Raw genomic sequence first — 26,616 nt, 5'->3', positions numbered from 1 at the left:
CCCCCCCCGGCGGTCGTTCTGCGCCTGCGCGGCGGCCGCTCTGCGCCTGCGCGGCGATGGCGGCGGGGCGCGGGGAGGCGGCCGAGGCCTGCGTGGGGCAGGTGGTGCTGCCCGGGGACGTGCTGCTCCTCCCCGCCCACCCCGACGAGGATGGGGAGCGGCTGCGGCTGGGCGCCGGCGCGGCGCCGCGGGGCCGGCTGCTCTGCGGGCCGGGCCTGCGGCGGTGCGGGGCCGGGCTGCTGGTGACCAAGTGCGGCCTGTTGCGGCACCGCCGGGCGGGTGGCGCGGCCGCGGGCGGCGCCTACTGGGTGGACTCGCAGCAGAAGCGGGTAGGGGCGCGCAGGGACCGCGGGCGGGCGGGGGAAGCCGCCGACTTGTCCGCGCCTGCCTGACCCCGTTTGTCCACCGCCACCGTTTGCAGTATGTTCCGGTCAAGGGCGACCACGTCATAGGAATAGTGACGGCCAAGGCGGGGGACGTGTTTAAGCTGGACGTCGGTGGGAGCGAGCAGGCGTCTCTCTCCTACTTGGCCTTTGAAGGCGCCACGAAGAGGAACAGGCCGAATGTGCAGGTTAGTGCTCTCGGTCGTTGGCGGTGACGCTTTAGGGATGTCGTTTGGTGGTGCTTCTGTTACGTTTTAGTAGTTTTTCTTAGTAAAAGCATTTTTACAAGTCGCATGTAAAAGTGCAGGTTTATTTGCAGTGATTTCGCCTTGGCCCTCCTCGGAGGCTTTTGCACGGTTACGCTGTGGGCTTCCTGAGGTTTCCGAAAAGAACGTGTAACTCGGTGTGGTTTGGTATCTGTCAGACGGCAGGCTTTCCCATTCCTCACCCTTTAACTTTCCCATAATACTGCCAGCAGAAGATGTAATTCATGAGTAGTGTGCATCCAAGGGCGCACTCTGAAGTTAAGGTTTTAAACAAGCTTTTACACCATCTGGTAGAAAAGGATTTTTTTAAATAACGCTGTTATGAACAGTTGCGTGGCACGTGCATGCCACAGCTTCTGCATTCAACTGAAATACCATCACCAGAACGTAAAAATGGACTGTAAAGAAAAACAATAGATTAGTGTAACTTTTCTGGTGGTTGCTCTGATAAATGATTACAAGAACAGGTTACTTAGACTTTTAATACCTTTAAAGTCTGAAGAGGAATTCAGGTTTGGTATACCTTTAAAGTCTGAAGAGGAATTCAGGTTTGGTATTTTTTAAAAAAGAGGAATACTCCATGAAGTGAAATTCTGTACTTTTTTTATATCTTTCAAATTCTAGTAATGGTAGAAGATAATTGTTCCTATAGGATGTTGCCTTTAGTAAAAGAAGAAAAAATGAAAATCCCTATTATACCAGTCTATTTTTCTATCACCAGTATTTTGTGGCCTCATGAGAGGATCTTTATCAACTGCGTATTTATATGATCTTCTCTATTACTTTTGCTTTTTGATGTTCTTTGTTCAGGTGGGAGATCTTGTTTATGGTCAGTTCCTTGTAGCAAATAAAGATATGGAACCAGAGATGGTCTGTATAGACAGCAGTGGAAGATCAAGTGGAATGGGAATAATTGGACAAGATGGCTTCCTCTTTAAAGTTTCCTTAGGTCTAATAAGAAAGTAAGTACTAAGAAAAGTAAGTAGTCATTCTAACATGTAACATAGTGGGTAGGATTTGCACAACTATTTCCTCTGAGCAGTGTGGACAATTTGGTATTCAGAATGTGTAATTCTTTTAGTGCATTTATATCAGTATTACTGACTAGAGTATGGGCCTAGAAGGAGCATTTATTTTACCCCTAAGAGATTTAGATGCTCTTCAATATGGTGTTGTGTGACCTGTTTAAAAAAAGTGATGTGGTTGCCACAGAATTATGGAAAATAAAACTAGTGACCTGGGGAAATCAAGCATTCAAGTTAGGGTTTCGGTACTACCTTGGAGTTTAAAAATTGGAAATGCTTGCTGTCCTTTTTCTGTTTAATGGAATAGTGGGGGATGTACATTTGACTGACAGCTGATGAAAGGGGTTTTTCCACATCAATACACATAATTTTCTGGCTTCCAAAGAAAAATAAATTGCATTGAAATAAGGATACAGATAATGAATTTGTGGGATTTTCATTTTAAAGTGACAAACTTTAGAGTTATGCTGATGTAAATACAAGATCTTTGTGTCTATAAAAGAATACCAGAATATATGGATAAATGAGAGTGAAGGTTTGTTGTTGCTTTTGGGTGGGGGCTTTTTGTTTGGTTTTGTTGTTCTTTGGAAGAGCAATCTGGTGATGCAGAGCAACTATTTCATACCTGGGTTTTTTAAGTGATGATTTGTCTGGCTTACATATCCCATCGGAATTCAGCGTGAACCGATACAAATATTTTTGCAGCCGTTCTGCTTCCTTTCCAAATTTTGCCTGTGTGTAAGTAAAGAAAGAACAGTATATTACAGGTAAACTGCTAAATCCTGATATGTTTGTTTCTTCTTCAGTAAAGCCTGTTGAAGCTTGATTTGATCCTAGATTTATTACAATATTCTTGACACTTTTATTTTTTGGTATGCTGTCACCTAATAAAAATATTCATTTACTGCTGTTAATACTGTCTCCTGAAGGAAAAGGGAAGTCGTGTTTTGAAAGATGCATCTTTAACTCTGGCATCAAATTTATTAATAGCAGTGCTTTAAAAATGCCACTTGTCAAACGGTGTAGTTTTAGAATTTATTAAATTATTGAATTGTTATAAAAATACCAATTAACTTTAAATTTGTCAGGTATTACTTCTGAATCTAATTAGAAAACAACCAGCTAAATTCACAAGTGCTTTGTTTTTTTAGGTGCGTATATTGTATATGAGAGGCGAATTAAAAATCTCATACTGTATTGCTTTTTTGGATGCATATGCGACTTGATCATCTTACCTTTTTGGTGTTGCTTTAATAGCTCCTGTAACACCAGTACTGTGGTTTAGTTATTGATTGATAATGTGGTGTCTGTCAAATGTGAGCAGTTCTTCCTCTGACTTCTTTTAATCTTGTTTACAGACTCTTGGCTCCCAAATGTGAAATAATCCAGGAATTGTCACAATTGTACCCGTTTGAGCTGGTGCTGGGAATGAATGGAAGAATATGGGTAAAAGCAAAAACAGTTCAACAGACTTTAATTATAGTAAATATTTTGGAAGCCTGTGAGTATATGACTGCAGAACAGAGAAAACAAGCGCTTGCCAGATTGTCAGGGAATTGATAAGAGAAAACCTTGAGGATTTGTTTGGGATGACTGTAGGGTGTTTTGGTTATTTTTGTATTCAGGTTTCTATTAAAAGCCATTTTTTAAATGAAGTACTAGACTTTTGTTGTTGTTATTCAGTTCCCTTCTTTATCCACTCAGCTTGTTTTTGTCATCTTTAGGATCTTATACTTGCTTTTGTGGTTACGAAACCCTGTTTATGAATTTTCTGACTGATCTGGAGAGTCTTTAAAAGCTACCATTAGCTGTGAGTTTTGAGGCATAACTAAATCTTCTTTAAGAAAACTGGTCCATTTGTAAACTGCATATATTTCCTCTTTTAGTCATTACTAGTATTAGAGCTTCAGACATTACATGTTTACTTGGGGTAGTGGAAAGTATCCTGCATGTCATTCATTCTGGTCAGGTGCTCTACTTACACAGTGACAAGAAGTGATGATTTAATATTTTACAAAATTTTGGAATAGAAACACAGGTGGAGAATACCAGAAAATAATTATAGGGTGTAGCATAAAATAATCATAGGGTAGTTAAGGCAAGATCAGCTAAGACCCAACGTATGGTCACAATAACCCTACCACTTTCCCTAAAAGATAACCTGGCTAGTAGTAATAAGGAAATGGTGATTAGGACATAACTTGAATATGAACATTCAGGAAGCTTGATGGCTCACTGGATGTAAAAATACACTTAACAGCAGTGCTATTTGAAGTCACTTGTAACTTTCGTAAGTGCTTTCTAGCTAGCAATTAAGTAAACACCACTGCAGCAATAGCCACCTATTTCTCAATTTTAGACATTTTAGATTTATTTTCTTTAGTTACAGCATGAAGATTCTCTATAGCTTTGCTTCATGTTTAACAGAATCAGCATTTCTGAAAAATGCTATATTAGGCTTCACTATGTAGTAGTTCATCTCGTGCATGTAGAGGCAATGCTGTCCTAGGAAGGATAAGCTGTCAGTCTGTTTCAGTATGTGAATAGTTTGCTACTGTTCTTTTGAGAGAGAACCCTGGAGTAATAGAAGGGGAATTACTGATGCCTGCTTCCTGTGGGAGAAAAGTGGAAACAAAATTCTTCCTATTTCATCCAAAGTTCAGCCTGTGGTACTTGATTATATGGTTTTCTTTGGCATCTCTCTTGTTTGGAAATGGCTTCAATTCAGAGCCACTCCTCTGAGTCATCTGTAATAAGCTTACCTAGGGCTTCCCCTAATTTGGTAAAAACACAACTCTTAATGGTTTCCATGTGAGTCCCATGGCTACAATTCAGAATTCTTTCGGGGTTTCACTGTCCTCCCTATTTAGCATTTAGGGTATTGCTCATCTGTCTTTGTAAAACTTTAGTCATATTTTTTCACCTGTCTTCTCCCAGCTGAAGTGACTTTCATTCACATCCCGTAAATCTTTTAGCCCTATAATCTATCTCTTACTACATATGAAAAGCTGTAATTTAATAATGGCTTCACTAACTCTGCTTTTCTCCAGTGTTTTTTTAACTTTAGCTAACCAGAGCCCATGCAGGTTGTCTGCTACTAGAACAATAGCTGGCATAAGCAGAAGAGCACTTGCCAAATCATCTCGGGGTGCTAACTTTGTTTTCTGTGAATGTTCTTGGATCGTAATAGTAAAACCACAGGAATGGGGAATGACATGGATCATTTCCTGAAGAGTTGTGGCTTGAAATGCAATTACCACTCCCCTTTATACCTGTCTAAGCAACCTCCCTTCCCTCCCAGAAGGCTGAGGTTTAAGCCTAAACTGCAAGATACATGAAAAATCCCTGCTTTAAAAATGCTGTTTTGGTAGTGCAGCATAGCAAATGGTGACCTTGAAAGTTTTAAACATCATTAGTGCCCTGTTTCACACCACCCATTATTCTGTCCCACTGTCAACTCCTTATGACCCAAATATAACCTTAGTTTAATCAAGAACATTAAAATTATGCTTGTTTTTAATTTAGCAAAATGGTGTATCCACAAAGTAGTTGAGTTTTACCGTCTAGGCAATCATTTTAAGAATGTGCTCAGCGTAAGCTTGACAATTTATACAGTGGCAAAAATGACAGTGGATGTGAGCAAAATGGGTGTAGGGAAAAATGCTTGAAAGCAAATACATTTAAACACATTACTAAAGAAGGCAGTATTGGTGTGTTGGGCTTTTTTTTACTTTGAGAAAAGAAAAACTATATTCCTTAAACCGATACTGGCTTTGACAAGCTTTATCTAATGAACAAAGTATTCAGGCAATATCTATATGATGTTTTTGTGAACTTTCAGTTCTGGCTCAGATGACTAAATTGGGGTCACCAGAAAGAGTGGTTCTAGGAAGAAATACTGATTGTGAGTCATGTATTCTGCTAGAAATGTTACAGGAAGCCCTTCACATTCCCGTTAAAGGCACATAAACATATATATTTCAGGCAATGGAACTTGCAGAAATGATGCTGTGGACTTGAAACGTACCTTGCTTAGAATGTCTTTCTGTTGCATTTATCTGCATGATGTATGCTTCTGTCAGTTTAAGTAATTAGTTACTCATTTCAGATACTCGGTGATTGTACGCTGGGTGCTTTGTTACTTTGCTTTTCTTTCATATTGTTGTGATGAAAATTAAGAAGTAAATGTTGTAGATGTCAACATGGACACAGTCCATATCCCCAGAGATGAGCACAGCCCCTTATAAAGAAAGTTCACAAAGAATTAAATGGAAACCATTGAAAATATGAAATACATAGTTTGTGGCTCTTCCTAGGTTGATGTGTTGTATAAAGACCAAGAACAAATGCTCACAGAAAGTACAGATATGCAGTGTTGAAATTAAGTGTGATAGTAAAACATTTGTATTTTGCTCTAGCAGAAGACAGGCAAATAATTCAGTGTAATAGGATTAAGAGCTTAACTCTAAGGCTATGGTTAAAATGTGGCTGTAGCTCTGCTAGGTTAGAAATTTACTGTGCCCAATTAGTCATTACCACCTTACCACCAGAAGTTGCAACTAAGGTTTGCTGGCCTGTGTATTTGATTCCTAGACAAGTTCTGTCAAAATGACCCAAATTGGTATCAATGCCTTTAATAGTGGGGTTATATTATTTTTTCTAACCTGGAAGTTCTTTTAGCAGAAGAAGTTATGGAATTTTTCTCTCAGATTTTAAATATTAAGAGCAGCTCATCTACTACTGGAGAAGCTCAGATGCATTAGAGAAAGTCTAGTTTTCTTCCTTAGTGCTTGAACAAATAATTCCGAGTAACAACTAAATCAACCAGTAAATCAACAGATTATTTTAAACCTTACGAATTGGTCACCTCCAAGCTTTACAGACATATTAAAAAATACACCAGTTTTTTCTAGCTACATACAACTAATTTGGTGAGATACATTATTTGACTGAGTATAGAAACTAGCTGTCTTAAGGACAATGTAGGACGCCTTATTTAGTTGCATTAGTAACACAAACAGCCTTGTCCTTACTAATGACTTGTATAGATTGTGAGATGTGTAACTATTACTGAAGTCTATATTAAGGAATTAAACATGCCAGTTTTGCCCCAACAACTTGAAAGAGAAGTAGCCTAGAAACATGTTGTGTGCCTGGGTTTTAATAGAAGCTATGTAGTAATTGTGGGCGGTTAACCAGGAATGCTGCAGAACGACTGTTTTCCTCTGATGTCCTGATCTCGACAAAGTGCAGTGCTGTCTTTTCGGTGCTATCAATATGGGTATTTTGGGATGTTCAAGAGCCCGTTTTTGCTTATAGAGCCTGAAGCGTGATCACTGTTCTAGTGGCTTGAATAGTCGTTAAAAATAATGCTTTTCACTAGGCCTCAGTGTCCTACCTAGCATGAGAAAAACTAAAAAATTGGAATAGAATAACAGTATAGGTAGCACTGCAGTAAATGGGACAAAGAAAAATTATAGGCCATGGACACTGAATTTTGCTTTAATTGCACTTAGGTGACGTAAAGATATTAAAGACTGAAGGACAGACAGAAGGACTAATGACCTCATCCGCTCTTTCCAAGGCTTTGGTTATCTATTGCATTCTTGTAAATGGTAGGCTTTTCTGTGATTCAGTGTTTATTAGGCCATTGCCAAAAGAGATTTGTACAAGCATCTGTATACCAAATAAAAAGACTTACTAATTCTTTGTTCCTGCTCTTGTCCAGATGGAGGCTGTTGCACCAATCTCTTCTTGGTGTTCCACTGTGAACTTCTCACGTGGATGAAACTGATTTCAAAAGACCTGTAGGTCCTTTGGTTTCTTCTATGACTACTGCACCCTGATCTTACTTAAGATAAACCTAAGATCCTGTGTCCAGGCTGGCTGTAGACAGACTGGTGCTTTTACTTCCTGAGAATCAGGGTGAGGTTGAAAACACCACCACATGAGTACATGCCACCGTACAGCCTCCAAACAAGAGGTGGATTTTGCCTGGTCTAGTTGAAACCTATGCCAGTCTGCATATGTGTGGATATGCCTTTAGAAGCACATGGGTGAAAAGTTCAAGCTGTATTTTTGTATATCTGCATCCAATCTTACTTGCCCAATATCAAAAATCTTAATTAGTCTGGAAATCCTTCTACAGACATAGGGCCTAGATCCTGTCTTAGCCCACCACTGTTTCTTCGTTGCTTTTGAGATCTCCTGTTTCCTGATAGAAAAGACAGTTTGTTTAATATAAGCCATTTGTCTAACAACGCCCTTGGTCTAAAGCTGATCTATAGAAGCGTGATCCAACAAGAAATAGAAATAATTAACTTCAGAAATAACACACAGCTTTGTCATTCTGTGCGTGAATTGAAAGTTTCGTAATGCTAGATCATGTTTTAGCATAGATACTGATACAGTGCATGCTGGATGACTTATGCACAGGCATGCTAAGGAAATTTAATTAACTGATGTACAAGCAGTTTGCAGACTGATACTCTTCATTCAGTTTAACTGCTGTAAAACTAAATTATGAAAGCAGGAAGAGAAGGGCTCAATGTGCTTTTTAAGAGCACTATTCAAAACCTGAGAACTAGAAGATTAAGTGTTGGTGCCTGTTGCTCTGTGAAATGTTCCTTTCATGTGTGTTAGGGACTTCATTATTCTCTTCAACAGGAAAAAATATGTGAATAACATCTGAATAGTGTATGGAAAAGCCAAACTATTATAGATCAGTCATAATGTGATTTTCTCAAGAGGGAAAAACAGAAACCTAAAGAAGTCAAATACCCATTCAGCTTTCCCGCCAAAATCTCACTACCTTTCTAAAGCAATGAAAGCAAAGGTAGTCTAAGAAGGAAGTTTAACACGGATAAAGTAGTTGTTGCTGCAACTCCCCTTATGCAATACAGTAGCTTTTCATGGAAAGCAAGCCCTTCTGAAGATGTGAGCAGACGTTAGATTCCAGTATTTTCATGACACCATTTTTCTTTGAGTTCTGCGTCTACTAGTGTGCATGCATTCAAGGGATTTCACTGCTTTGTAAAGTAGGAAGATATTCTTGGATGGAATCCAGATGTGATGGGTCAGACTTTTCTGCATTTTTCCTTTTTACAATAGGGACAAGTGAAGTCAGAATCACTTCTGTGATTAACTGCTTATTGTTCTTGCCTGATGCCTTGTCATGGACTCCTAATCAGAGCAAAGAATAACTAAAAGATGTTTTCATCTTGTAATAGGTGGGGTTTTTTCCCTCTCAGGAATACTGGCTACCTTTGAATTGTGAAGGCCAGCAGCCAGATTTTTAGAGGTGTAATGTGCAGAAGTATTGTTAAGAAAAAAGTTCATTTTTTTGTTTTGTGTGCTTACCATGGCAACAAAAATAATGGAGCTGCAATTCTACTGTTGCCAGTTGTTGACAGCTGGAGCTACAACCATTATAAAATTCAGAAGAAAGGAATGTTGACAGCCTGCAGAAATTACGGTTTTAATTACATGATGATGGCTGACAAAATTTGTCAATCATTTTTTTGTCATAATGCTTTTCTGAAGATTGCTGTGTCACAGTGGCAGACACATATATTCTAATTCTGATTGCATGTCAGAAACAGTGAGAAAGCCACTTCAGCAAATTATGTTTGGTGTTGACAGAGAACCTTCCCACACTGGTTAAAAAGTAGAGATATTAATTTGGTTTCATATATTTCCAAGAAAGCAAGCAGGCCCCAAACCTTACAGTCCTTCCAGATTCCCCAGCTTTTTCAGGTAGTCTAGTAATGCTGTGAAATTTCTTCATGTTGTTTTTTAATTGGTGGTTAAGACCTGAGTGACTTTAGTGCTTTTTCTAATCCATTTGATTTCTAAAAGCATGTGTATAGATAAAAGCATAGCTATCACAATTCCGGGCAAAAAGACCCAAAATCTTTTCCGTGCAACTGCCTGAGACTGTGCCATTCTGACATGTACCAAGCAACATGATGCAACAGGGCTCTGTCCTGCAGACCCGCTGTCCCGCAGCGCAGGGCCGCGGTGCTCCCCCGTGGGAGCAGGGCAGCGGGTTCGGGGAGCAGCCGGCCTCAGGGAAGCGGTGGGGCTGGTGCCCGAAGGGGTGGGCTGGGGTGCCCAGGCAGGCTTCCAGGCGATGTTTCCTGGTGCATCCCAGCACACGCAGTGTGTTGCCTCCAGTTTGAGCCGTGCTAGATCAGAACCGTGACACTGCTGTTGCTTCTGATTAGCAGAGACCTTGTTTTGTGGTGAGAGTCCTCAAAAAAACAAGCTCAGCGCTAAACAGAAACTGCAAATAAGGGGTAAACATAGCAGGTCTAACCAGAGTGGCTGGTGACTCCCAGTTAAGAGAAAGATAAGAAAAGGCCATTTGGTCTAGGTAAGTTTGGGACATGCTGACAATCAGTGGCTCTCGGCCGTTTGGAATGTAGACTCTCTGGTACGACCAAAGAGGTTACTAGTTCATTCTCCTGAGCTGCTGTTGTGTTACCGACGAGACTGTGCTGTTATTGGTGCTACCCTTTTTTGTTTGATTTTTGGTATTTTAAGTGTCAGGTTACCAGGAGGCCTCAGGAGATAGTCCCAAGGCAGTGAAGGTGAGTCCTCTCGAGTTTCTGGCTGGAGCGGCGCCTAATGACCGCAAGCAACCGAAGAGCGCGTTTGTTAAACGATGTTGTGACACGTTATTGGCTGGCTTATCCCAGCAAGTATATTCTTGAATGTAATATATATGTTTTAAGTGCCCCATTAATCAGACTACTTGAAGGATAACCTCATTACGTTCTCGGGCTTGAGTCGTTATGTTGGGGTTGTTTTTGCCTTAAATATACCTAAGCACTGTATCTTAGAATGCATCTCGTTTCTTTCTTTGCTTAGCCAGAAGCTAAAAAAATCCTGCTGAGGCGGGGACGGGTCCCGGGGGGCACAGGCGGCTGCTATTCCTTCCAGCCCCTACGGGCGGGGATCCCCCCCTCAGCGCGGCAGCTCCGCGGACCCCCGTGCAGGCAGGGCGCGGAGCTGCCGGCCTGCGCACGGCGCCCCCGGGGCGCGCTGCCTGCGCTGGGGGCGGGGCCGACGCGCCGCCCGCACGTGCCCTGCGGCGGCCGCGGGGCCGGGAGCGGCGGCGCGTGGCGAGGCAGCAGGGTGAGTGCGGGGGCGCGGAGCGGCGCGAGGGGGGCGCGGGAACCGCCGCTGCGGCGGGGGCCGGGCTGTCCCGCAGCGCCTGCGCCGCCTCCCCGGCTCGGCCCTGCCCGGCCGGCGGCCGGCCCTCCTCCCCACCGCCGCTCGCCTTGCGCGCCCCAGGCGCAGTGCGGGGCGGAGGCGGCAGCGGTTGCCGGCGGGAGCAGAGAGGGGCCGGGGTGGCCGCGCGAGCAGCGGCACCACCGCGGGCAGCGCAGCGCAGCCGTGAGGAGCGCTGGGGGGTGAGACCCCTCCCGCCCCCGCTGAAGGGCCATGGTGGTGGTGGCCTTTGGCCTGCTGCGGTCGCCATCGGCGCTCTGCTGCTCCCCAGGCCTTGGCAGGCCTGTAGTTCTGCGTACGCCTGTCCTCGTGGTTTAGTATTTTCATTGATCCCTGCTCGCTTGTGTAACAGCCTGGGTGTGAGCAGGCACGGCAAGATCGATGGAAGACAGAGGTGGCCTGCTTCGTTTCTCGTGGCCTTGCTGGTGCGCTGGTTTGCTCGCGGGCGCGATCGCACTACTCGAACTGAAGAAACCCACTGAATGCATCCTCAGGCTGCCTGAAGCACCAGTTGGCGTCCTCCCAGCCTTCTCTTGTAGAGCCACGGCCACGATTTCCCCATCAGCCCTGGTTCATAGCGGGCAGTGGAAGGGGTAAACTAGGTTGTGGGGAAGTTAGTCTCAGTAGATGCGCCCAGCTGAGAACAATGCTTTACAGCTTCATTTATGCATGGGAACCCCCCTGCTCTGTGGGTTGGGGTTGAAATGTATCTTGAGTATCTTGTATTTTTGCTTTTAGTAACAAATAACTTTGCTGTTACAAATTGTGTACTGTGAGGAACGTGAGAGTTATACAAGCAAGGCCTAAGAATCAAAAAAGGTGGAAAAATAATTCTTAATTTAAGCTTAAATCTGCAGGAGTTCTGGCTGGGTTGGAACAGGAGGGGACCACTTGCTGTCTAGCTGGTTGCTGTGGTTTTGGTGAACACTGATTTGCATTAGCAGGGGGTCTGTTGGTATTCCCCTTTTTCCCCCACCTCTGCAGGCTGCCACAGCATGCAGCTTTTCTGCAGTGGCAGCAGACCCAGCAGAGAGTTCAGCCTGTATTATCTTCTCTTAAGTACTTTTTGCAGTTCTTTACTCCAGGTACTTCCCCCCATCTCCGTGGTATCACCATATTGCTGATTGAGCAGAGATTTGAATTTTCCCATAGACGGTATCTAGCTGCCTGTCCCCTCTGAATACACGTAAAGAATTGGAAGATTTCCAAAGTGGTGTGCCAGGGCTCTTTGCTCTCCCTCGCTCAAAACAAAAGGATTGTTGAGATGTTGGGTTTCTTTAAAACAGTCTCAGAATGAGGGAGATTATTTGGTCTAATAACTAAATTCCTTTCAAAGGAAGGAGTATGATTTGCTTGCTTGACACAGCAACTTTCTCTTCAGCTAAAGCCAAGCGCAGTGTTGTACTGAATTCAGTAATAAAACATGCGCAGAGTGGGAAGAAGTCTAAAAAGATGTCTTATTCTTGACACAAAGAATGGTTTGTTAACAGGATCTTTACAATGGCAAAAAGAAAAATCCCTCGTGTTGTGAAAATTACTAGCATTCATGCCATCAGAAATGTTAGGAGGCTTCTTTGTGCATTGATTTTGGCATTTAAAGAACAATTTAGGTTGGAAGGGGCCTCTGAAATTTCTCCAGTCAAATCCCCACTTAAAGCAGGGCTAATTTTGAAGGTCACTCAGGATGCTGTATTTTGTAATCCTTAATGGTACTTAAAAGCTCATGAAATCTTGATGAGCATATTACCAGGTTACTGTGAATTGTAAATTTTCTTTATAGGAGTTAGATTACAAAGATATTTGTAATCATATGACTCATTTTCTGGGGGAATGTCTCATAAAAAATAATCAGCTCAACTTGTTTGGAATATGCAAGTTGTGACAAAGCTCTGAAAGATTTTTAGGCTCAGTATGGAATGTTGTGGGGAGTGGGAGAGAAGGGAAGAATAAGCAATGGTCAAAGCTATTTTAGACTAGGGTATATGTGCTAGTGCACTCCAGCTGGTGAGAGTGCCCACCAAGTGTTTCCACTTTCGCTCAGGTGTCTTCTTACGAAAAGTATGCAAGTAAATCTTGTGTGTACCCTGAGTTTTATTGACAACTTGAAAACACAGACTTTCCAGGGGTTTTTGACACAGCTGCAGTGGGGCCTGTTTATACTGCTAAAATAAATGTTTAAGCATAGCTATCCCCTTAATGGCAATTTTTTCTCCAGTTGTGGGTGGGAGGGAAATGAGACATCTTGAAAACCATGTTTTAACTGGTCTTGACGCAAAGTGAAGACCCATGAGCTGGCACTTACAGCAGGGTTAAGACTAAGCCTATTTAAATTCAGGTTAGATGAGTACTGACAGCCCATAAATTAACTCACTTTAATTAACCTTGGAGATCTCTTGTGGTCACCTCAAAAACACACAAAAAGATGTTTTTCCTTTTTACTTTGGCCTCTGCTTTCTGTAAAGAGAAGTGCTCATTCCCTTCTAAGGGTTTTTGCAGAGTTGAGAGCTTGCAGATCTGACAGTTCCAGAGAAGATGATGCTCTGTAGCGAAGGCATGTTGCCACTAAAGCAAGTAACCAAGCTTAGAAACACTGGATTAATTCACCAGTACAGCCTCTGTATTGAAACTTTTTTCTAACATTGTGCATTGTGATGGCTTTTTCATTGTTTTCAGGGTTGTTTGTATTGTTTTGGCATGCATTGTGGGGGCGGAGGGTGTTAGAATAGGCTGAAACAGGGAAAATATTACTTGTAAAAATGCACAGTTCTACAGAAAAGCACAGTTTAGCATGCAGATCTTAAAGTTTAGTGCTGGTGTGCCCAGCTTCAGAAAAGCTTTCTGTAAATCCTGTTCCCTGTACCCACCCACCCCATAAAGACGGTAACTGTGTGTTCAGTTTAAAAAGAAAAAAAAAAAAAGTTGAATGATTAAGATACCTTTAAAACAATCTTGCCGTGGATTGGACAGCTGTTCTTTCGTAACTGCTGCAGGGTGACTGTGGCACGTATTGCTCAAAGACGCTGAGAGCCAGGTCCTGGCCACAAGGCAAAAGCTCCAGAGCTGGACTCCTGCCTAGTCCTGCCCACTCGCCACCCGTGGCAGTGCAGTTTGCCGTCCCTGCTGCTTGCGTTCACATTCAGGGGGAGCTGGTGGTTGCTGATGCTGGTGCAGGCTGCATGGGTTCTGGTGAGTGCGTGTTAAAAAGGCTTACAGGATGCTCTGTTGTACCTTCTCCTCGTGGGCTATGGCTTACAGGATGCTTTGTTGTATCTTCTTATTGTGGATTGTCATTTGATGTTTAAAAACTCATGGAGTTTGATCATAAGACAGTAGCGTTTGTATTTTAAGGTGGGGTGGAGGGTTATGAAGTTATTTCGGTCTTCAGATTTCCTTAATAAACAGCAGCTAAACAGAAATGAAGCTCCTAGTTGCAAATACTCAGCTGTTTTCCATCTAGCCTCTTCACTTGGGGTTCAATGACATAGATGTGACAGGGCTCAGCCTGTCTTGTTAGCAAATGTTTTAATAATCTTGGCTGCTGTTTCCCATATGTATTTTTCAAAGTGGCTCACTGTGGTTTTTGCTTTGCAGGGAAGGAATTTCAGTATCACCATTTATTCTGTGTCCCTATTCATTTAAATAGCAGAAAATTCCCATATTTGAATAGGGTTTTTTTGTCACTGAGTGGAGACCAAAGAGTCTGACGAAAGAGGTGTGTTGACTAAGCTTAATGATGTATCAGCTGCAACTGAGTGGAAGCTGGTTTTTAGCAATGCTAATAATGCTAACAATGATAATAATGCTGATAAAAATTAAAAGCTATGTGAGAACTACTCATTAATCAGTTGCCACAAATTTGGAAATGTTTTTGTACGCAAATGACACGCGCAAGGGCTTAATACTTGGTTCTTACCTCCCCTCTCCTCTTGTAACTAAGAATTAAGAGAAAGACAGTTCTTGACCAGGCAAGATTCAAGTCCGAAGGGTGGTTGGATAATCAAACTCCAGGAGGGAGCAGGGCTGTAGCCTTTTGGGTATGCCACAGAGATTTTAAGTCTTGACACAAGGATTTTGCTGCATTATAGCAATGCATTTTGAGTTACATTTTGGTAATTCTGAAGGCTGGGGTCAGGATGGTCTCTGATATGAGTCAGGCAGATACCAAAAAATTGTCATTACAATATGACTTTATGTTTGAAAAAAGTATGTAGAGAAGGCAGATATGGTCAAGGAAGGTTCCCCTTGGTTAGAAATAAGTGGTGAAATGGGGTAAAATCTGTTCTCTTATCTGCGTTATGTTTATGTAAACTGGCCTTGTTTCCTGCTTGGGGTCATGGATTACTCACGTTTCTAGATACTAAGATACTGTCTTCCTTGGAACCAAGTATTCTGTTAAAGGAACAAAGCGATCTTTTTTTCCAAACTGTTTTCCAGCTATTTCTGCAGGTAGGCAGTTGGTTGTATTTGTTTGTCAGTAGTATTCTGGAGCTAGTTTTAATGTTGGAAAGGGATTTTCTGCCAGAAGATTCTGGGCACAAAAGCAAGGAGCTACTCTAGTTCTTACTTTCTGAATTCTGGCAACAGCTAGCTGTGGGGATAAAGATTATGTGTGTGTCTCGTTTATTGCCAGTCACAGTTCAAAACAGTAATATTTTCCTATATTTATGAGGGGTAAAAAAAAGTCTCCCATACAAAAGTATGTACAGATGGCAATATTTACTAAAACAATCTTACTGGGGAATAGGGTTTTGCTGATGATTCTGGAAAAAAAATGATTCTCTGTATTGTGTAATACTAAAGTTGGGTGACTTTAAATCTACAGCCCTTTGTAACACATAACTGTTGTGATGTACAGTGACTTTATATGCTGCCAAAACTGCAATGATTCTTGTATTAGTTATTGCTCAGAGCTGGATCTTGAATTTTGTTGATGAGGCAGGGCTAAGTGTGCTTTCCTGCATCCCCATAACTGATACTGCCTCACTGGAAGGTGGCTGTCAGCCCTTTCCAGGCTTGTGAAACATGTGCAGAGTCAGGATTGGGCTGTGGGGAGTTTGTGGATGGATGTTGGTTAAATAAAATTGCTACAGAATTAGAGTCACTGGTAACAACAAGCAGTGTTTGTACTTGTAAGACTTGAGCACGCATATGTAATTGCTTTCATTGCAATGTTATCAGTTCTAACTGATGGGTGTGAGTTTAAGTTGTTTGTTCCTGATGTCATTTCTGCTTTAGCCAGAGTGGAAATCGGTTAGCATATAGAAGGTGCTGTACAGGGCATGTTTGTAATGTCGGATCACTGTGTCTAATAAAATGGTTGCACGTCTGCATATTTCTGTCTGCAGGCATAACTGATGAGCTCTAATTTTGGTTTGGTGCCTGCTTTGGTTCTAGTGTGGAACTGTAAGGAACAGGAAAGATTACCAGTTATGGTGAATTAGATATAGGGGTTTTTTAAGTCTTTTGTGGTATATTTGTAAAGTTTACTGTTTCAGATAGATTAGTGCGGAAAAAAAATACATTTAATCTACAAATGCTTCTGTTTTGAAAGAAACCACTGGTTTACTGTAATAATTTAAGTTACTGGCTGACATAAAGGTCATCTTGTTAGAGGCTCTTTATTACACACATATATTTCAGTCATCTTTCTCCCCACTGCATCTGAGCACTTTAATCATGAATGTTTTTGTCAGTTGGGTATCAGGAAAAGGTAAGAATATCTTGTAGTTTTGATGTGGGTCAGGTGCAGAACTGGAATGTAATCTAGGTCATCTAAACCCCAGTTCAGTACATTAATAAATATGCAGATCATCTCCAATCAAATGAAAAATATCCATGTGAGCTTTTAGTTGTTTTAATCCAGTTCCTTCTTGTCTGGCATCATTGATGTCCAGCGTTAGAGCTGCTTTCTTCTTTCTCTTTCCAGAAATGTCCTTCCTGCCTGACTTTGGGACCTTTACCATGGGCATGTGGACTGTTGGTCTTGGAGCCATTGGTGCAGCTGTGACAGGGATCGTCCTTGCTAACACTGACTTATTTTTGTCCAAGCCTGAAAAGGCTACGTTGGAGTTTTTAGAGGAGATAGAGCTAAAAACTTTGGGATCAGGTAAGATTCTGGATGTTTCAGCCCACATTCTTCTGTATTTGGGCTTTTATAAGAACCTTTGTAAGACCAGGGTTGGAAGAGTTTTTCTTAGTCTTTCCTAGTTACAACACGTAATTGGGTGTCCTTGATAGCCAATGATTCTGATGAAGGAAAAGCAATCAAAACTGATATTTCTGGATGAAACATGACACACTTCCAAAAATCAATAAAGCAATAATACCCTGTTATGCCTGTAGAATTTTTTTCTGATAGAACTGTATCTGAATGGGGAATTCTCTGCAGTGTTTTGGGTTGGTCCTTAAAGCACTAATCATTATAAAGAAGAATGGCTGATATTATTGTTAATGTTGTTTCTCCTGTATAAACAGAACAAAGAACATTCAAAGCAGGTGAACTATGGAAGAAGAATGGTGCAGTGATCATGGCTGTGCGAAGACCTGGATGATTTTTGTGCAGAGAGGTATTTGCTGGGCTTGGGGATTAATTAGGAAGAGTTGAGCTCTATTTGCATTCGCTTTAAATAAAGGGAGGGGGTGGGTAGGACAGTCATCAGATACGTCTGAAGTATCTGAAAGGTCTTGTTTCCTAGCCCAAACTGGTCACCAGCTAACAACATAGTTTTCTTTGCAACTGGTTTGTATAGTCTAGGTCCTGAGCATTCTCCTTCTGAAGGCGATGGTTACATGATTTTTACATCTGCCAGGGACCTAGCCCGTGGTAATTAGAAAGGGAGATTACACAAAATCCAGTTGGTAATGAGTCTTACAACCTAGTTGTATTCCATATGTCCAAAATGAATCTCTGTGAGCCAGGTAGTCTCTGGTCAAAGACTGGACTGGCAGAAAGCCATCAGAGAAAGCTCATCGGCAAAAAAGAGATGTGCATAAAGGGGAGTCCCTCGCTGTTCTGGATGCTGAATGTGAGGCAGGAAGGTAAGGAGTCTGAAGACAAGGAGTTGCTGTTCCATAACAAGGTGGGTTGGGAAACAAAATTTGATCCTTAAGGTGGCGTTAGGCTGATTGGATGGAGGTGGGAGTAGACACTTAAAATATGATTCGAATGTACCATGTGCCTGGGAACAGCCATAACTTGCACCTTGGCCATTATTTTTCTCCTAGCTATGGGGAAAAATAGCTATTATGTTGTTACTCACTATATAACATGGAGTAATTAATATTGCAACCACTTAATTAAGAGATTGCTCCCATCAGTTGTAACTGCTTAAGTATGTGTAGAATTTATGGAAGGTTAGGAATTGAAGTACTTTGCTCTCTGAACAGGTGTAGTGTAGGCAGGTCGACAATGTGCTACATGCCTGACTCTGTGCCTTTCGCATACAGTCAGACAGGAATTCATTAATGATTTTTATTTTTTTTCTAATGCTGACTTCCTAAGTAGAAATAAAGAGCCCAATTCAAAGAAATGTGTTTTTTTTCTTTCAGGAAGAAATTGAGGAGAAAGAAATTTAATTTTCTAATTCTTATTTTTGGTTTAAAACTTCATTTTTTTAACAGAGGCAGAACACTACTGATCAGCTAATTAGGGCAAAGAATTGTTTTATATTTTAACTATGAAAATGTTTGAAAAAGCTTTAAAATTGTCTAAACTGAAGTTATTTTTGATAATTATATACTCAAAGCATTTTTGTGAGTTGACTCTTGCCTTTCTCCCAAGAATAGTTCAGTTGCCCATTTTTTTTGTCCATTAACGTTTCTCCATAGTATGAAAGCTGCTTCTTTCCCCACTGACTCTTAGCTGGTGGAATGGTTCAATACAGGTGATTTGCTGTATCTGTTAACCTGCAGGCAGTAGGGGTTTGTTTTTTTGTTGGTTTTTTTTTTTTTGCAAGAGACAAAATACACCTGGTTCTCACTATCGTAGACCTTGGAAAGGATGCTGGACTTTGTCCTTGTTGACAGCACCAGGAAGGAATATATACTTCCCTGGACACAGTGCTGGCATTGAAAAGTGGCCATTCTACCTCACAGATCACTAACCTGATATCAGTGGTGGGGACATGCTGCCATTATCCACTGCAAAGGATGTCACAGATCCTACTAGCATGATGCCGTTGGATTCTTGAGAATTGAGGCCTGTAGAGTTAAGAAATATGGAATCTTTTATCTTTATCATCTGCATCCTAAATCATCAGATTCTTTTTTTGTTAGTTAAGATAGACTATGCTTAACAGGACTGCACTTCTCATAGTCTGGATCCAGCCATGTGTCCAGTGCTCCAGTCATTGTGAAAGTGCCATGGGCCTGCTCAATATTGTAGGTTTCAACTCAAGCAGTCTGAAGTAGCAGAAGAGCCATAGCTGAACTATTAGAGGGACAAACTGAAATGGGAATTGTTCTTTTGAGTTGTCCGTGCCTTAGTGAAGAGAGGAAGTATTCTGCTAGGGTGTGCCTGTCTGCTTTTTACAAAAGCAAGAAAACATTTTCACAGACTAGATGAAATGGTCACAGCCCCGTGGTTAGGCTGTACAGCTGTTATGTGATATAATTTCCCCCCAAAACAGACTTCTTTGCTTTCCCTTATTATATAATTTTTAAATAGCAGTAAAGAAAACCAGATCAGATATAGTCCCAAGATGCTGCTTGAAGCATAATCTCTCAAGAATTTTAAAACTTAACTGTGCTCTTACATCATTTCTGCTCTCTCCCCTCCCAAAAGCCAAGCAAGGAGACACAAAATAAACCCCACCAAACTGCTGAAGTGCCTTTCTCCAAAAGGCTAATCAAAGTTTGATGGTATCGCTGTCTCTCCAGAGACAGTGATTTCTGGCTTTACAGAGCACCCCACTGCACTAGCCTGGAATGTCAGTTCTGAGACATGTTAGGTACACAAATCTTTTTTTCTTTTGTTTGTTGGCTATGAGAGCTTTGAACTGTATTAAAAATCCCAGGTAAAATTGTTACCAACCCCCATTTTAGGAAGATCATAAGGCATTTTGTTGAGGGAAAACAGAAAATAATTACCAGATCTTTAAGAACAGAAAAGAGGGGAAAGATCTAACAAGCGTAAGCTATGATCCTTTAACTGTCACCACTCACTACTCAGTGTTTGCTTGTGGTGCTGATTCATCCTTTTTCATTTCCTCTGAAAGAGTAGTGAACTGGAAAGCTGCTCTTACCCTTTCACCTACTGATGTTTTTTCTCTAATGTCTTTTCTCCTGTTTGTTCACCCTGCCTATCTGCTACTTGATACTCGGTAAATTCTAGCTGACCTGCAAGCCTCTGGGTTCAGGCATTTCAGTTAGGTGGCTTAGGGTGTTCATGTAAACTGTGTCCATTTCTTAAAGCGTGGAGTTCTTTGTGGGAGCTTTGTCCTGCAAAAATGACGTTTCTCCATTGGAGATGAGAAGAAACGTATTTTCAATGTGCACTCTGATCTGTTGAAAACCTCAGAGATCTTTGTACAAACTGTGGGAGCTGGGATTCCTTCAGCAGAACAAAAAACTCAGCAGATGAGTGGTGACACCTTACACTCTTACACACCAGAAAAAGCAGTATTACTTCTGGGATACTGAAGGTGTATGAAGAAATTCCCTGATTAGTTTCACTGGGGGATCTAGGAAGGGAGAGTTCATCTTCATTCCATTACTTACTCTGGACTTCTATAGCCTGCTCCTTCACAGAGCCCTGAAAATACTTTGCAGAAGGGCTGATGATGATGTATTTCTACTTGGAAAAAAGGATTGGAAATTCTGGCCTGGGGAAGTTAAGTGAAGTGCAGGCAGTATCTTTTCACTGTTCTATAAACACTATAAAAGATAGTTGAAGCCTAGAACAGACAAGGTTTATCTACAGCTTTGAGTTAAAAATATGTTTTCTCCAGGACTTTAATATTTTATCCAATAAATGCTAAAAAAAATTCCTTCCTCCATGCTTAATGAAGAACATTTTATTAAATCTAATAAAGACCTGCCTAGGAGTAGAACTAGCTTAAATGTCTGATTTACAGGTCTGTTTCTGTTTTGCGCCTCAAGCTCGAATTTATGTATGTTTCTGACAATCTTGAAATTCAAGGTGAAGCTTTCCAACCTCCATTTACTGCCTGAAATGTTTGGGTTTTTTTTTCCTTTCTTAGGAGGCTTCTGAGCTCTCCTCTCTGCAGCCTCAGCTGTCCAAGCTGGGTGTCCCTCTCTATGCTGTTGTGAAAGAGAAGATAGGGACTGAAGTGGAGGATTTTCAACATTATTTTAAAGGAGAAATCTTTCTGGATGAAAAGGTATACTGAAGTCTGTGTTCTCGTTTTGTTTAAAAACAAACTTATGAATGTTGTCTTTGAAGAGCTTGTATAAATAATATAGATAGAATGTGGCCTGAATGAAAAAGGATTTAGTAGCACTGTAGTTTTAAGAAGTTAATTAGCTTTGCTTTTCTATATATATATATACTGCTCAGCTTACAAACTGCTCTGTAGCTGTGCACTGATAACATGCTGTTGCAGGATTATTTCTCCTGTCCCTTTTAACAGGTAAACAATATGGCCTATTAATATTTGTTCCTTTCTTCCACTGGCTGTGTGACTTGCTGATGTTTATGATGTATGAATCAAGGTTTGAAGGTGACAGACGTAATTAATTCACGATGTACAGGTCAAATTGCAGCCATGTGGCTTGTCCCAGTATACTGGCACATGCTATATTGCCAATCTCATGTCCTACAAAACCATGGCCCTGCTTACTCCTTAACCCAGAAGACACATTTAGAAATCATTTGACTTCTGAAGGAAAAAGAAAATGTAATACTCGAAATCAACTAGAAGATACCTTAATTTTCCACCCCCGCTCTGCCTGTGTGAAAGCATCAGGTTTGTTTAAAAAAACAAACCAAAACAAAACCAGATGGCTGATAAAGTTTTAGAACTTGGCACCACTGTTATCTCTCTACCAGCATTTTTATTGTCATACTTAAATATCTTTTTTTCTTATTTTTGATGACAAAGCACCCTTGTTGTCAGCAATGGGGATGTAGATGTACATGGGGCTTAAATACCTGTGGATCAGCTTAAAATCCACATGAATGGTGACAGTACCACTAGTTGGCTGTGTGGAGGTAAGTGGTCAGGTAGTGCATTAAAGAAGTTAGTTCAGGTGCAGTTTCTTTCTAGTGCTGCCTGGTTAGCTTTTGTGTGTTTCCACCTTTCTTGGGTACGGGGTTGGCTGGTTTCCTGAATTTCGTTTGGGAGGAAAAGTCCTTTCCAGTTTGTTTGCTGAGATACTTTCTCTTGCCCTGCAGAAAGGCTTCTATGGTCCACGCAGACGAAAAATGATGATGTCGGGCTTCTTCCGCTTTGGAGTCTGGCAAAATTTCTTCCGTGCTTGGAAAAATGGATATAGTGGTAACCTGGAAGGAGAAGGATTCACCCTGGGAGGAGTATATGTGATTGGGGCAGGAAGACAGGTACTGCAGGCCATCTAGGAGGCTTTTATGTCTCCTGTGAGACTAAAAGTTTCTTTTCTGGAATTGTTCAGTTCCTAGTCAGTTGATCTCCCGTGGGGAGACTAGTGTATGAATTTCTCTCTTGTGTCTTTAACTAGGGCATTCTACTGGAGCATCGTGAGAAGGAATTTGGAGACAAAGTCAGCCTTCCATCTGTCCTTGAAGCTGCTGAGAAGATAAAACCACAAGCTTCATAAGCAGAAAAATAGTTGCACATGTTTCTGAACACAGCTTGAAATGTAGAATGCATCTGGTTTTTGAACGTGCAGTTTAATTGCTTCTTAACTATTTAGTGATCAATGCAGAGGAAAGATTCTCTACTTGGACATAGAAAATGATGAAAATCCTCCTGGAACTTTTTTTGTTGCTTTGCAGCCTTTCGGGTGGTCAGGATTTCAACTGCTCTTTTGTGTCTGACTGTATTAATGAAAGGCTGGGTCTAAAATCTGACCTAACCTAGATGTTTTCAGTCAGAGACAGTCAGTTGAAAACTTGTCTACCTAGGGTAGCAAAGCTCTGCTAAGGCTGGAGTAATGGAGTATCAGCTGAGGTTGAAGGATAATAAAACTTATATGAATTAAATGCCTTCACTTTTTGCTTTTTTGTTAGCATGTAAACATGTGTTTCTAGAAGACTAAATCCTGTCAGTCTAGATTATTCTGAGATTCTGCTTTCAAGACATGCCACTATGTCTGCCCAATAAGTTTCTTGTTAGTTAAGTACTGGCTGTTTGTGTGATTCCCTACAAGGAAGATTGAAGACATCTAATGTTCACCTTGGAAGATAATTGTGGCATGAGGCAAGTTCCTTCTTGTGTTAAAGATTCTAAAAAATACAGAGAACAATACCAGAGAGAAAATTAAGCAGAATTTCCATCCTGGCTCGAGTTCTGCAGTAGAATGGCTGGGCTGTTACTCCTAAAAATAGATGTAGTGTTGCACAATGTGATCCATGAAAGCCAGTGCCATACATAGCCAAATATATGTACCTAGCCTCAAGTATGAACAGGACAGCATGAATTTTCCAAATGTGCTGATGTTTCAAAGTCTGAACAAAATCTTAGCGCTGCACTTAAAGAGGATTATCAAGTGTTGCGTATCCTTCATTGGCTGGTGTATATAAAAGGCTAGGTAACTTTGGAAAACTCTGTGGGCTAGAACATACTAAGCTAGCAGAAGAATTAAAGGGAAGGATTCTTTTGTCCTGGCAGCAGGTCAGTCTGAAGTGTTATTCTGCTTTCTTCTGACCTTAAAATTAATGAAACCTTCATGTGTCGTTGGTACTGAGGGCAGGGATACTTTGCACCTCTGAAACTTTGGTAATACACCTATTTTTGCTCTGTGTGCCAGTGCCTATCCGTCTGTACTGTTGACCCATGTGGAAAAAAAGTGGTCATAGCTGATGCTGACTGTATGAAACCTAAATGCCAAAACCTGACTTCACAAACACTTGAGGCCTGACTTTGGTCTGTGTTAAATCAGTTATGCAGGCTTTAGAATTGCATCATTATGAATGAAATCCTGACTTTTTTTTTAATATTTATGTCCGGGCAGAACAAATTTTAACTAAAAATATGTGCTCTTCAGAGCCTGTTGTGCGCAGTTCCCTGAAACAACACTAGCAGTGAGGATTTTGTGTGATTCATAGGTTCACCAAGGTGTTTGATTTGAAAACTAAATGAAAATTTGACTCATGTATTCTACTGTCAACTGAAATTTGTGTTTGAATGTTTTGGGGGATGGAGGAAGGAACCTCCTGAAGTTTGAAGAGTAGAGCAGAAAGGTCTACAGCAAATTGATGCCATGAATCGGACTTTCTCTATAAAGGCTTTCATAGGAGTCATGGACAGGTGCAGAGAACCATATACTGTGCCCATATTCTGAGCTGCCCAAGTAAATATGCCCATAAGATGGTGTCAAAAAGCAGTTGGATGCTCAAAGACCTAAAATGCCTGGAGGTGGGCTCCCCTGAATGGCATCCAGAGCAGCCAGACAGCTGCCAAGAGTTTGCTCCATGAAATGAACTGTGCTTGAGAGCTTTTTGTTCTGGGTTTTACCACTGAAAAAATATACCCCATTGTGAGTGCTGGCCTGACACAAGGCACCTAAAACTCTTCCTCTACAAGCCTGGAAAGTTCAAACTACTGTGTAAGTAGCCACTTGTCTGCAGTAGGCGTATTGTTACTTTGGAGCACAAGTGGTAGAAAACACAAAAGATGCTAAAAGAAATGGGTGTGAACTACTGTTTCTTACAGTTGCAAGATGCTATTAATAGCAAAGATCTTGCAATAGGAGGAGAACTCTGAATCACAGCTCCTATAGAGTTCTGAGTTTTCTTTCCAGTAGGAACTGGAAAGCTTTGTTATTTGCAGAGAATGGATCTTACACAGAGACAGGCAAAGAAGTTACTGATCTTAGACCTGGATTTCAGGCCTTGTTCCAAGGGCTGTTCATGCATTTCACATAAACATGAAATGTGAAAGGCATAAACAGTCCTTGGAGAATGGGATGGAAGCTAGATAAATTGCAAGAAGTTTAAGATAAAGTGCCTTTAGAACCTGCTAAATCTGGAGAGTATCTGCGTACAGTTTTGTGTACGTGCAGTTGAATTCCACCCACTCTGACAGAGCTGGCTGCCGGTTCTTTCAGTCAGACTGCAGGAAGTCCTGGATGCTGAGGATGCCGCGGGGTGGCAGCCCTGCTGTTAGCCCACCCAACAGGACTGTTTTTTGTGATCTTGGAAACAGAAGCAGGAAGCCATCATATCCAGCATTTACAATGTTTAGTTGAAGTATAATGGCTGTTAAACATACAAATCACTAATGCTACAACGTGATGAAATGTTCTTTTAGTGTAGAAACGCTTTTAGAAAGACCATTAGCCTTTTTGAGGGTGTTTATTAAAATACTCATGGAGACTGAAAGCTCTCTGCTCTGCAAGGGCATACATATGGTGACCATGTCAGACCTCGGTCTGGGAGAGTGTGTTTTCCTACCCATGAACAGCTGGTGGGACAGTGTACTTCTTGATTCAAACGTTACATAAGCTTACCCACATTTCAGAGTTTTCTAACCCTGTCTTTCAGAGATCAAGTCAAAATTTGGAGCCACAAAAGCTCCAAATGGTATTTGAAAATGTTCTGAAGAATTATTGATAAATCTGGTATTTTTTTTAGGCCAACCTTGGGATTGTTAGGAGTCGATTCATCCTTTCTGATCTCCATGTTGACAAAATACAAATGGAGAGGATAGAAAATGTGGTGCCTAAGAGCTAGGAACAGTTAATAGGAATTGGAAATGGGCAGTCTCGAAGAAATAAAAATGGCAGCAAAAGAGCAAAGGAGGAACAAATGAACTCTTAAGTTTAATTTCCAATGCCGGAGACTGCAAGGTTGGACTGTCTGGTTTTAAAAAACGTTTTCTTCCTTAAATGTAGAATATTCATTGAAAAAATGTTTTTCATAGTTGTTGATTTTGTTGTACCAACAGCTACCTCTGCTGGCCCAGTTCTTTATATGCATTTAATGGTTTTTTTGTTTGTTTGTTTTTTTCTTTTAACACAACATGAACACAAAATCTAAGTCACTTCCCAGTCCATCACATATCACATCACAGTTCAACACTCAGCTGGTTACTGAAAACTCTAATAATTGAAAGTTTGTTTATTCTGGGCTTGAGAAACAAAATTCCCCTGCAGTAATTTCTCTTCAATGAACTTTCCCTTGTTTGTAAGCCTGCTCATCTTTTTTTCAGTATAAAAACAGAGTTAATAAAAATAATTTTAAGAAGGAAAATGCTGTGAAGTCAGTGGGGTAGGTGTAATATAGGAAGGTGCTTTTTACTTGAACTTTTTAAAATACCGATTACATTTCCTATCTGCAGTGTTCTTTTAAAGCTGTTAAAAAGATGGTCTGCCTCCTCAGAGGGTGTTTTCTGTTTATTTCTTGCTATGCATCTTTGTTTCCCCGTGTGGGTTATCCCTTCCCACGGCTGTCAAACTGCCTGCAGTGGTGCCATTTGCAAATATCCATGAAGAGAAGGGAATGCCAGGGGATCCCTGCCATTTTCTGATGCGTTTCCAGTGATGTACTGTGGTAGAAAGAAAAGAATGAGCAAATTTCTTCTCTCTGAACCGCTGGATGTCACTGCTACC

General features: G+C 41.2%; 1 protein-coding gene across 1 annotated transcript; it reads left to right on the top strand.

Moving 5' to 3' along the window:
* Positions 1-50: 50 nt before the first annotated feature.
* On the top strand, positions 51-23,047 carry PRXL2A (peroxiredoxin like 2A). Its single transcript, XM_074874487.1, has 10 exons — positions 51-329; positions 422-571; positions 1,460-1,611; positions 3,033-3,120; positions 13,899-14,094; positions 16,835-17,014; positions 17,383-17,474; positions 21,108-21,248; positions 22,262-22,426; positions 22,564-23,047. Exons 1-10 carry the CDS (start codon positions 57-59, stop codon positions 22,660-22,662), a joined length of 1,536 nt encoding a protein of 511 aa, XP_074730588.1. The 5' UTR covers positions 51-56; the 3' UTR covers positions 22,663-23,047.
* The last annotated feature ends 3,569 nt before the right edge of the window (positions 23,048-26,616 follow it).

This window comes from Strix uralensis, chromosome 7 (assembly GCF_047716275.1).
Source record: "Strix uralensis isolate ZFMK-TIS-50842 chromosome 7, bStrUra1, whole genome shotgun sequence".
Lineage (NCBI taxonomy): Eukaryota > Metazoa > Chordata > Aves > Strigiformes > Strigidae > Strix > Strix uralensis.
Note: the sequence above shows the minus strand (reverse complement) of the source record. Positions and strands in the feature narration are given on the sequence as shown.